This window comes from Apteryx mantelli, chromosome 19 (genome assembly GCF_036417845.1).
Source record: "Apteryx mantelli isolate bAptMan1 chromosome 19, bAptMan1.hap1, whole genome shotgun sequence".
Classification (NCBI taxonomy): domain Eukaryota; kingdom Metazoa; phylum Chordata; class Aves; order Apterygiformes; family Apterygidae; genus Apteryx; species Apteryx mantelli.
The window spans coordinates 17417191-17428751 of NC_089996.1; the positions used below are offsets into that span (position 1 = coordinate 17417191).

The following is an 11561-nucleotide window of genomic DNA, read 5'->3' on the forward strand; positions in this document are numbered from 1 at the left end:
TCAGACGATGCAGTTCTGGGTCACAGCAAGAAGCCAAAAACGAATTAGAAAGATTCTTATCGTTTGCGTAGCCTGGAGCCCAAGTGGAAGAGCTGCATCTTCACACCAGGGCCTGCAGACTCATTAGTGTCTGCAAAGCTTTCTCCAGGCTTGCAAACTTACTGCAATCGCATTTTGTATGTGTAGGAGGTAACTGTAAATGTGTTGTCTTTTAAAGGATCTGAATGCCAATTTGGCAACTCTCACTGCGGAATTTGAGAAAGCTACAGCTGAAAAAATCAAATGTCAGCAAGAGGCTGATGCCACGAACAGAGTCATCACGTTAGCAAACAGGTATCGTGCAAATATTGGCTCCAGCAGCGCTAGGGCTGCCAGGGGCGGAAACCAGCTGAGATCATCGGCTGTTGCCTCGGATTGCCTAGCGATGGGAAGGTGCTTCGAAGGACACGAAGATCCATGCAAAAACCAGACACCCCCCTGCCCTCCAAATTAAAAATATTCACAAAGTAGAATTGGGCCAGAACGTGTGAGAGAGGCAGCCCCAGAGGGGGAGACGGGGCAGCGCCGAGCTGCCGGCCGGGGCGCCGGGACCGGCAGCAGCACCGCGTCCTCCAACACCCCCAGGCTCGTCAGGGGACTTGCCTCCGAAAACGTCCGCTGGGCCGAGTCCGTGGAGACCTTCCAGGCGCAGGAGAAAACGCTGTGCGGGGACGTGCTGCTGACCGCCGCCTTCGTGTCCTACGTCGGCTACTTCACCAAGAGGTACCGGGCCGAGCTGATGGACAAGCACTGGATCCCCTTCCTCGGCGGGCTGAAGGTGAGCGGCGGCGGCGGGGGGGGGCCGCGGGGACCCTCCCGACGGCTCCTCCACCCCGGCGTCCCCTCCGCGGCAGGTGCCCGTCCCCATCACCCCGGGGCTGGACCCGCTGCGCCTGCTCACCGACGACGCCGAGGCGGCCGCCTGGAGCAACCAGGGGCTGCCCGGCGACCGCGCGTCCGCCGAGAACGCCACCATCCTCTGCAACACTGTGCGCTGGCCCCTCGTCGTGGACGCCCAGCTCCAGGGCATCAAGTGGATCAAGAGCAAATACGGGGAGGAGCTGAAGGCCATCCGGCTGGGACAGAGCAAGTGGGTTGGCCTCCCCTTCCCCTTCCCCTTCCCTTCCCTTCCCCACCTCGCCGGGGCCGGGACGCCCCAACACGCCCCCGCGCCCAAGCCCTCCCCTCGCCTCCCGCCGCAGCTACCTGGACGCCGTCGAGCAGGCCGTCTCCGAAGGGCACACGCTGCTCATCGAGAACATCGGCGAGACCGTGGAGCCGGTGCTGGACCACCTGCTGGGCAGGAACACCATCAAGAAGGGACGGTGAGCGCGCGCCGGCGTCCCCCCCCCCCCCCGCCGCCGCCGGGGCACGTCCGCCCACTCGGAGCCCTCGCTGCGCCCCTCAAGCGCCGGTTTCCACCTTCGCACGGCGGCAGCCGGGGCCGGTCCTGCCCCTGTTCTCGCACCAGCCCCGGCCGTGTCCCCCCGCTTTTCTCGCGGTGTTTCCCGCGCGGGGACACGTCTAGTCGATCCGAGCTTTCGGACCGTTCTGGCCCAGTTCCTTTAGCGACCGAAGCTGCGTGCGTTCCCTGGCGCGGCTGTAGGATAAAGCATGATCGACAGGGAGGATTTTTCCTTGGCAGACCAGAAGCAACCTCAGCCACGGGGCCGGGGCTGTTCCCTGCTCCTGCTGGCGCTCCCAGCCCCGCTCCCACCGCATCCCGGGTCCGGAGACCCCGCGGGACTGGGAGCCCTGGGGCCTGGCCAGCCGGCGAGGCCGGAGGAGCTGCGGCTCGGCCGTCCCTTCTCCTGCGGCCGTGCCCCGAATCCGGCTGCCTCGCGTCCACAAGCATCCCGAATGCAGGATGCGGGACGCGGGGCGCTGTCTGTGATGAGCTACTGCCGAATGATCTGACACTCAGAGGAATTAATTTGTCTAATTAACTACGCAGATACATTAAGATAGGCGACAAGGAGGTGGCGTACCACCCGCGCTTCCGCCTGATTCTGCACACCAAATGCTTCAACCCCCACTACAAGCCCGAGATGCAGGCTCAGTGCACTTTGATCAACTTCCTGGTGACCAGAGACGGGCTGGAGGACCAGCTGCTGGCGGCCGTGGTGGCCAAGGAGCGGCCGGACCTGGAGAGCCTGAAGGTACCGACCCGGCCGCAGCGCCTCCGCGGGGAGGGTTTGTCCCCGGAAAGCTGAGCGAGCCCCAATCTGACCCTGCCGCCTGCGGCGGGCGCTTTTACGGCCGGGCATCAGGCCGGCGCTTGCTCCGCGGAGCCCGGGGCCGGCACGGGCCAGCGCTCGCCGCTTCGCCCTGCGGGTGACGGCGCCTGCCTGGAAGGGCTCCGAGCCTCTTCTTGCACCGGCGCTTTGATGACATTATGAAACATTTTTGTTGTTTTTCAGTGACCCATAGCTCAGCCGATAAATGCATTATTGTGTTGTCTAGTGCTGTGTTTATAAAGGGAGGATTTATATTAATAGCAAAGAAGATAAAGCCAGCAAGACTGCTGCTGCTCCACAGTTTATTGCCTGCTGTTCATTAGGGAGCTCGCGGCATAAATCACTGCGGTTGACGCCAGAAGTTTTACCTTGCAGGCTCTCGAATGACTCATGTCTCTCTCGTGCATTATAGGCAAATCTCACAAAAAGCCAGAATGAATTTAAGATCAATCTGAAGGAGCTGGAGGATTCTCTGCTTGCCCGGCTGTCTGCTGCATCGGGGGATTTCCTGGGAGACATGGCGTTGGTGGAGAACCTGGAAATAACGAAGCGCACGGCCATGGAAATTGAGGAAAAAGTAAGGAAGCTGCCCCACGGCTCTGTGCTGCAGCGCCGCAGGCACCGGGAGTGCTCTCCCGGACCGTGCTCGGGGTGCTCAGGGCTTTCGGGGGCAGTAACGGGAGGTTAGGGGCTGTTTCAGCACGTGCAAAGATGCCGTGATAACATGCCCCCCCCCCCGTGTGTGTGTCTTGAGGTGAAAGCAGCTAAAGTCACTGAAGTGCAAATAAACGTCGCGAGAGAAAACTACAGGCCAGCAGCAGAAAGAGCATCGCTGCTGTACTTCATCCTGAGCGACCTCAACAAAATCAACCCCATCTACCAGTTCTCACTAAAGGCAAGCACGAAACCAGGAGCTGATTGATTTTATGAGGCAGGGCAGGTCTTTCGGCGTTTCTGCATTCAGGCTTTGGTGAAGCGCTCAGAACCGCAGGCGCTGAGCTGCCGCCTCCGGCTCCTCGCGCAGGCCTTCAACGCGGTCTTCGAGAAAGCGATCCAGCGCACGGCTCCAGCCGACAACGTCAAGCAGCGGGTGATCAACCTGACGGACGAGATCACCTACTCGGTCTTCATGTACACGGCGCGGGGGCTCTTCGAGAGGGACAAACTCATCTTCCTGGCCCAGGTTGCCTTCCAGGTAACGCGGACGGACGTCTGGGGCTGCTGCTGTGAATTTCTGTTATTTTATACACGTCGGTCTCATATTTCCGTGTCACTAAGGGGCACGCGGTAGCTCCCCGTCCGCGGACCCCCCCCCCTGCAGCACGGCCCCAGCAGGCTGCTCCTCCGTCCCAGCGCTCACCCTCGGGGCCGGCAGGGTCCCCACGGGCGCCGGAGGGGACGGTCCCGTGTGCCTCCCTGCCGGCGTTTGGACTCGGCAGGTGCTGACGATGAAGAAGGAGGTGAACCCAGTGGAGCTGGACTTCCTCCTGCGCTTCCCGTTCAAGGCCGGCGTGGTGTCCCCCGTGGATTTCCTGCAGCCCCAGGGCTGGGGCGGCATCAAGGTTGGTCGGGCTGCGAGTTTCCCGCGGTGCTGCCGGAGGGACAGCAAGAGCAGGAAGGGGATGATCCCTGCCCAGACGCCTGGTGTGAAACGCGCGGCTCCGGAGGTGTCAGGGCAGCTGGTCACCTAGATTTTCGCCAGCACCGTCCTCCGCGTTTTGCACATGGAGGAGGTATGAGGAATAAACCAGGAAAGGGGCTTTTCTAGCCTGAAAAGGTGATGCCGACGGCAAAGTCCATTTTCTCGTGGTTGGAGGCCGTCCCCACAGGCGCCTGTCTCGGTCCCCACTTGGCTCCCGACCACCTGGCCGGCGCTCAGCCGCGCCGACGCTCTCCCCCAGCCCCAGGGTGTCCCGGTGCCCGGAGGATGCTGGTGGGACGCCGACCACCCACAGCCCCGGGAGCCCGCGGCACTGCAGCTCTGCCCCGCGCCGAGCGCTGCTGCCGCTCGCCGGGCTGCCGGAGGAGGCTTCGCTGCTGTGAAGCGGACGTGCCCAGAGCAGCCGCTCGTGCTGGTTTGGTGGCAAACACCACGGTGGCGTGCTCACCGCGGCAGCGGCAGCAGCGAAATGCCCCCCGGAAGTGCCGGGGTGCCCGAGAGTCAGCAGAGCCTGGTGGGTGATTTAGTCCTTTTCTGCCGGCTCTGAAGGTCCTCTCGGAAATGGACGAGTTCAAGAACTTGGACAGCGACATCGAGGGTTCGGCAAAGCGATGGAAAAAATTTGTGGAGTCCGAGGCGCCCGAGAAGGAAGTGTTCCCGAAGGAGTGGAAGAACAAAACGGCCCTGCAGAAGCTGTGCATGCTGCGGTGCATGCGGCCGGACAGGATGACCTACGCCATCAGGTGCGGTGACCCACGGCCCGGCCCCGTAGCCTCCCCGCAGGAACCGTCCCGCAGCTCCGAACGCAGCCCGCGCGAAGAAAATCTCCCTTCAACGATCCCCCGCAGGCAGCGTCAGCCTTCCTAGCGAAAATTCCTGCTCACAGGGGCCTTCCTGGCCAAGTCAATGATCAGCTGGATGCATTTGTTCCTAGCTAAAGTGTATAATGTTATTTCTCCTTAGAAACTTTGTGGAAGAGAAGATGGGAAGTAAGTTTGTGGAAGGAAGAAGCGTTGAGTTTTCTAAGTCATACGAAGAGAGCAGTCCGTCCACCGCAATATTCTTCATTCTCTCTCCTGGGGTTGACCCGCTGAAAGATGTGGAAGCCCTAGGTAAATTGATATTTCCCCCCTTTCTCAGACCAGCGTCATTAGATCTCAATTCATAAAGCCTTTTTTGTTGTTTGTTTCATCAGCGAAAACAGGAGCTGTACAACCCCATTTTTCATATTACTACTAATAAAAAAGGCATCTTATACCATGGCTTTTTTTCTCCCCTTCCCAGGAAGAAAGCTGAACTTCACCATCGACAATGGGAAAATCCATAATGTGTCGCTGGGGCAAGGCCAAGAGATCGTGGCAGAAAACGCCCTGGATGTGGCCTCTGTGCAAGGGCACTGGGTCATTCTGCAGGTATCTGACGGCTGCTGCATCATGACAGCCCCCAGCGCGCCCCGGGGTTTCAGCTCCGTCCGCGGCCGTCATGCAGCGCCCGGCTAAGTCCGGCTGTGTACAGACCTGCAGCATCCACGAATCCTCCCAAATCTCCGCCTCTCCGCCCCGAGCGGTCCGTTCTCATTAACGTGTTATTTGTGATGGCTGGTACACGGGGAGTGTCAGCAGCTGCTGCCTCCCCCCTTCCCGGCCTGCACGGAGCATCCGGCCTCGTCCTCGCTTATTGGGGAGCTGGGCGCCCTGGGAAGGGACCTCGGGGCCAGAGAGAGGCTGGGAGAGCAGCAGGATCCGGCTGGCGTGAAATGGCGTTAAGACCGCACGGCGTCTCTTTCAGGATACGCCTGGATGGCTGGAGAAGGGCGGCTACCCCCCCAGGCTGTCTCGCTGACAGCCGTGACGGCGGCCCCGGAGAATACAGGGTCCCTCCATCTTTAATAACTCCGACTTGGAGTCTTGGGCAGGGGGAGGAAGGGAAGGAGAGAGGAGCGAGACAGAGAAACTCCATTCAAACAGAAATTATGGCTGATGCTATTCTTGTGGTTAGACTGCACAATTATTTCTGGCCCTAAACATCCATTAATCTCAGTGCAAAAGAATCCAGGCAGGCAGAGACTGACTAGGCTTTCGGACGGTAAGCTTTAATTGAGCTTGAGCCTTTCTTTTTGAATAGCTCACCAAAAGCATAATTTTTTTTGTATACCACATACCATGCTAACAAAACAACGATTAATGTGGAATCACCAGCCTGAGCAACATAAAATAGCGCCACACCTGCTATCACAGCAGGCCACACCAAAAATTAAGGAGGAATATGGTGGACTGAGATTAAAACTTAGAAGCAAAATATACAGTGAATTTTTCTGTTGCAGAATATCCACCTGGTTGCAAGGTGGCTGAGCACGCTGGATAAAAAGGTCGAGCGATACAGCACTGGCAGCCACGCAGATTACAGGGTCTTTATGAGTGCTGAGCCAGCCCCCAGCCCAGAAGCACACATCATTCCTCAGGGACTGCTGGAAAATGCTATTAAAATCACCAATGAGCCACCAACGGGCATGCACGCCAACCTGCACAAAGCGCTGGACCTCTTTACACAGGTATCCAGACAGCACCAGACAGCTTTGGCTTTTATCAGCTGGTGCACTTGCTGTGTTACAGAATTTGTTTCTTTTCATGCGTTTTTGTATCAGTGCTTCTAATCTGCACTGTCTGCGGAGTTCTGTTTTGACTGACTTTCTCTTGGGCTGCTATTACAGATGGCAGCTGCTATGCCGTAAGCCAGCGCATGCAGCGCCAGTAGTCCTCCTGGACAGGCTAAGCACGCCAGTTTGCCGCGATGTGCTTTCAGGGATAAGCAGAACTTTCGGAGGATTGCTAAAATGGGGACCTCCTCCTGCATTGCTAGTATCTGTCACAGAGTTGAAGCTAAAGACACTACTGCTTGGTGCCCTGAACAACCAGCCTCTAGGGTCAGAGCTATAAGTGCATGCGCATTCCTAATTTACTATAAACAAGTGAGCACAGAAAATAACCACCAACTCCTTAAAAACAGAATTTTATGCATTTTTTTAATAAATGACCTTCAGTTCTGCTTTGCCATCACCTGTTAATTTTCTTTAATAGACAGATGGACAACATGACATTCACTCTTGCATGCAAACTCACTCTCAGTTTTATTCCACTGCAGGACACTTTGGAGATGTGCAGCAGAGAAATCGAGTTCAAATGCATCTTGTTTGCACTCTGTTACTTCCACGCGGTGGTGGCTGAAAGGCGCAAATTTGGAGCACAAGGATGGAATAGATCTTACCCCTTCAATAATGGTGACCTGACCATATCAGTTAACGTGCTGTATAATTACCTGGAGGCTAACCCAAAGGTAAGGACACTTACAAAACAACCGTACATCAGCACGACCCCCATTATGACAATCAACATTTTTTTAAAAATTGATCAGTTTACTGCACATACTACTCCTTTTAAGGAAACATAGCTTTGCCAGTAAAATTCTTCCCCTCCGTCTCCCCAGGGAGCTGACTGCAAGCTTTAGCATGTGAAGAGATGCACAGAGTCCTTAACACTATGTGAGCTGCATGGAAAGCCTGAGGCTCAGGAGTGCCTGCTCTGGCTCAGGCCTGACTCATTCCTCAAAGCTTTTCTGCTTTAAACATGACCGTCCACCTGAAAGGCAAAGCCTGCACCAGGAATGACGGTGCAATGACTAGGACTGGCCGCTCTACTCGTAGGGGAGGGTGCTGCTTGCCCATGGTCTTACACGCGCGCGTGCACGCACACACACACACACACACACACACACCCCACTTGCTTATGTCACCATGCTTCAGCAGGTCCTAAATCAGACAGCTACAGGGCAGGAAAACCTGGGCGAAATTGTTTCGTGGCCCCACAGTTCTACAGCAACACGTGAAGCTGCCTGGTACTTGCTGCATGGGGCTTTTCGGGAGCCACATCGCCTACAGAGACCTTATAGCGAGTGTCTCCTGCTAGGTACCATGGGATGATCTCCGGTACCTCTTTGGTGAAATTATGTACGGTGGACATATCACAGACGACTGGGATCGCCGGTTATGTCAGACTTACCTGACTGAATACATCCGCGAAGAGATGCTGGAAGGTGAAACGTACTTAGCTCCAGGGTTTTTGATCCCTCCCAACTTGGATTACAAGGTAAGAAAGGTCTCTCTCATCTGAGGATATGGTAATTAACATTACAATTCGCTGTGGAAAAACCACTGCTCTGGATTAGTATATGCTAGTCAGAGTTCCCTCATGCAAACCGAGAGGGAGTGTAGGAAAAAGGTTGTACCTTTTCAGTCCAGTGGCAACGTGCAGAATCATTGGAAAATAATTCCTGTGGCTGGGGTGGTAAGGAAAAAAACTGAGGTAAGACAAGAGTAAAAATACCTTTAATAAACAAGATCAGCTAGCTATGAAGCACCATCACTAGAAAAGCTATTACGTATTTTCAAGGCAGAAGCAAAACTAGCTACCCTATGTAAGTATCTGCTAAATTACTGTCAATATATCTGTCCTGTGCTAGGGTTACCATGAATACGTTGATGAGAACTTGCCACCGGAGAGCCCGTACCTGTACGGCCTTCACCCCAATGCAGAAATTGGCTTCCTGACTGTCACTTCAGACAAGCTTTTTCGGACAGTTTTAGAAATGCAACCCAAAGAATCAGATACTGGAGGAGGCTCGGGCATCTCCCGAGAGGAAAAGGCAAGCAATGTTTCTACTTCTTCACAGTAAACGATGAAACTTCAGCAGCCTTGAGATGGCTAGTTGGGGAGGATAAGACATGGGTCCACACCTAATGGACAAGAGAATATGATGGAGAATTGATTTCTTTCTGTGACCTGACTTGATTTCTTCTCAGCGCAGAGAAGTACAGAGTTGTAATTCTAGCACGGTACATAACGATACAAGTTGTCAGCCTAGAGAAGGGGGGAGATTTGTTAGCTCACAGCGCGTGAGAAACACTACGTCATGCCTGCAGTCTCAGCTGTGAACAGGCAGGTGCTCAGCTGGGCACTCCTGCCAAGGAATTTTTATTTAAGTATATTTGCACTTGATGTCTCTGTCACCAGGCTCTGCTTTCCATTTTAGTAACTTTCCCAGTCTTTGTTTTCATTAATATAATTAAACACTTAGCAAACATTTCACTATTCTACAGATGCTGAAAAAGCAGAAGTACTACCTTATCCTAGAGGGCTATAGCAAGGGTAGAGAAAGTAATGGTGATGTTTGCCTGCTTATTTCCTTCCCTTTCCCTGCCCTGTCTGTAACGTCTCCCCTCTTCCTTGGTCTCGCATCAATTTAGATACCAGGCAGGCAGCTACTCATGCAGATCATAAGACCATCAGCTGTTCTCTTCCAGCATCTCAGAGAAACCTATAAGCATACAGAGAAAGTGGGACTGAAATGATGCCCAACCTCTTTCACTGAGTTTACTTGATCCAGACACAGTACAGTTACAAAAGCAGCCGTGTTCAAAATGATTACTCTCGGAGGGGGTAGAGATGTGCCAGTGGCAAAATGTGGTTCACATGCTGCATCTTCAGCCAGATGGCGCAGGCTTAGTAATTTCCATTCATGATGACAACTACTAAAAATACAGATGGTTTAAAAAAAAAAAAAAAACTTACTCCTGGCTCCTTGGATTTTACACTTGAATTCCACATCCTCTTTGGCTTCAGTCCCTATCTTCCTGGCTATCAACAGAGCTACAGCTTTTTAAGATCCAAGAGCACTTAGTAAAAGAACAGAGTATTAGCAGCAAAGGAGGAAACACAGGAAAGAAAGAAGGCAGGAAAAAAAGTCTTACTAACCTAACTGTTAACTCACAGTATTGTTCCTTAGATAAGAGCAGTTTTATGGGGTGTTTTTTCCAGGTGAAGTCAGTCCTAGATGAGATCATCGAGAAGCTACCAGAGCCATTCAATATAGCAGAGATCATGGCAAAGGCAGTGGATAAGACGCCATATGTCGTGGTTGCCTTCCAGGAATGTGAAAGAATGAACATCTTAACCCATGAAATCAGGCGCTCTTTGAAAGAATTAAATTTGGGACTAAAGGTATGTGCGAGGTAGCTGGTTAGAAAGCTCCTCTCCCTACCAGGTAATTTCTCATGATTTGCCAATGGCTCTTGCTTTAGTTTCAAACTCGTGTTGTACAAACTGCTTGGTTACCATTGTTCACTCTCTTGCAACTTCCACCATGCTAGGTACAGCCAGACAGCACAAGTCTTGTGCTTTATAGCGGCGTTGAGACTGAGTACTTCCATCAGTCCTGCTTTCTTCAGATAAAACTACCCAGCCTTTTCTCTTTTAAAGGGAGAGCTAACTATTACATCAGATATGGAAGAGCTGGCGAATGCTCTCTTCTATGACAACGTACCCGAATCCTGGACACATTTTGCCTATCCATCTCTTCTTGGCTTAGGCGCCTGGTATGCAGACTTGCTGCTCCGGATTAGGGTGAGCAGTTTTTTTAAGTTAAAGCTTAGGGAGCAAATGGATGCCACAGAAGACCAGGAACCACCCCATCAATGTACAGAGTGGTTAACTAACTGTTTTATTTTTCAACATTAACTTAAGCAGGTTGAAGTACTTGAAATGGCCTGTTACCCCAAGAATGAAAGCAGAAGTCTGAAAAGAAGGGTTCACCATTAGAGTAAATCGCCATTTCAAAAGAACGTTAGATAACCTAATCATAACTTTAAATGTCTCAGAAGAAAAGACATATAATAAAGCCATGTATTTAAAGCGTGACTTTGTTAAAAAATAAATAGCAGTATTTACAGCAATCCAAATTAACAGCTGAAGTTCCATTGATGCAGTGGAGCCTGATACTCATCACAAACTACATCTATCCTAGTCTGCCCATCTGGAAGATTTTCCAAAGCTTGTATATTAGGCACAGTGAAACAATAGCTCTTTGTCACTTCATATTTCAAAACCACATTCCATTGCCCAAAGACCATGCTTTGCTCCAAAGTGCTTTGCCATTTTATTTTGCAGGAACTAGAAGTCTGGACAACGGACTTTGTGCTGCCTGCAACGGTGTGGCTAGCAGGATTCTTTAATCCCCAGTCTTTTCTCACTGCTATCATGCAGTCCATGGCTAGAAAAAATGAATGGCCACTGGACAAGATGTGTCTTTCAGTGGAAGTGACCAAGAAAAACCGTGAGGATATGACAGCTCCACCCAGAGAAGGCTCATATGTACATGGATTATTCATGGAAGGTAAAAGGCTGCATCTTTTACGAGATGTTTCAGGCACAGACAAAGTCCAGTTCAGCCTTAAAAATTCTTGCAAATGGAGCAAGCATTAATATCCACCAACTTATTAATTTGGGATTTATACAGAATTTGCAAAAGCTCCAAGCAAGTGAGACCGATTTTCAAACTATTAGACTCTTAATTTATTACTTCTTGTCTTTAGCAAAGCAGTGATTTAAGCTTTTCTCTTGTTTCTGAAGCAGTTTGTTTTCATGCAAAAACATGTCTGCTTTGGTAGGTCCCTCTCCCCTAGTTTCTTCTTTGCTAAACTCTACATCAGCTACAATTTAAATGAACTGGGAAGTTTGAATCTGACAACACACTGCATATTTCAACAGGGCAGGATTTCCCCTGCAGCTCAGAGT

The 11561-nt window shown here is 52.3% G+C and overlaps 1 protein-coding gene and 1 long non-coding RNA gene across 3 annotated transcripts in view; one reads left to right on the forward strand and one right to left on the reverse strand.

Annotated features, from left to right (window-relative positions):
- Positions 1 to 11561, forward strand: part of DNAH17 (dynein axonemal heavy chain 17) — a 40301-nt gene that overhangs the window by 26881 nt on the left and 1859 nt on the right. Inside the window, exons 61-79 of the mRNA XM_067308250.1 lie at positions 218 to 333; positions 625 to 817; positions 894 to 1129; positions 1242 to 1364; positions 1994 to 2198; positions 2689 to 2853; positions 3031 to 3171; positions 3301 to 3471; positions 3716 to 3838; positions 4486 to 4679; positions 4900 to 5048; positions 5221 to 5348; positions 6260 to 6487; positions 7078 to 7269; positions 7899 to 8078; positions 8452 to 8634; positions 9807 to 9989; positions 10248 to 10391; positions 10935 to 11160. Coding sequence (XP_067164351.1) covers positions 218 to 333; positions 625 to 817; positions 894 to 1129; positions 1242 to 1364; positions 1994 to 2198; positions 2689 to 2853; positions 3031 to 3171; positions 3301 to 3471; positions 3716 to 3838; positions 4486 to 4679; positions 4900 to 5048; positions 5221 to 5348; positions 6260 to 6487; positions 7078 to 7269; positions 7899 to 8078; positions 8452 to 8634; positions 9807 to 9989; positions 10248 to 10391; positions 10935 to 11160 — 3280 coding nt within the window. The remainder of the gene's footprint in view (positions 1 to 217; positions 334 to 624; positions 818 to 893; positions 1130 to 1241; positions 1365 to 1993; positions 2199 to 2688; positions 2854 to 3030; positions 3172 to 3300; positions 3472 to 3715; positions 3839 to 4485; positions 4680 to 4899; positions 5049 to 5220; positions 5349 to 6259; positions 6488 to 7077; positions 7270 to 7898; positions 8079 to 8451; positions 8635 to 9806; positions 9990 to 10247; positions 10392 to 10934; positions 11161 to 11561) is intronic.
- Positions 7092 to 9799, reverse strand: LOC136993665 (uncharacterized). Of its 2 annotated transcripts, none has more exons than XR_010886062.1 (4): positions 9744 to 9799; positions 8218 to 8268; positions 7992 to 8098; positions 7092 to 7156 (listed from the first exon to the last, which is right to left on the reverse strand). It is a non-coding gene; the product is annotated as an uncharacterized lncRNA (long non-coding RNA). The 2 variants fall into 2 exon arrangements; XR_010886061.1 differs by lacking the exon at positions 9744 to 9799 and adding an exon at positions 8500 to 8575.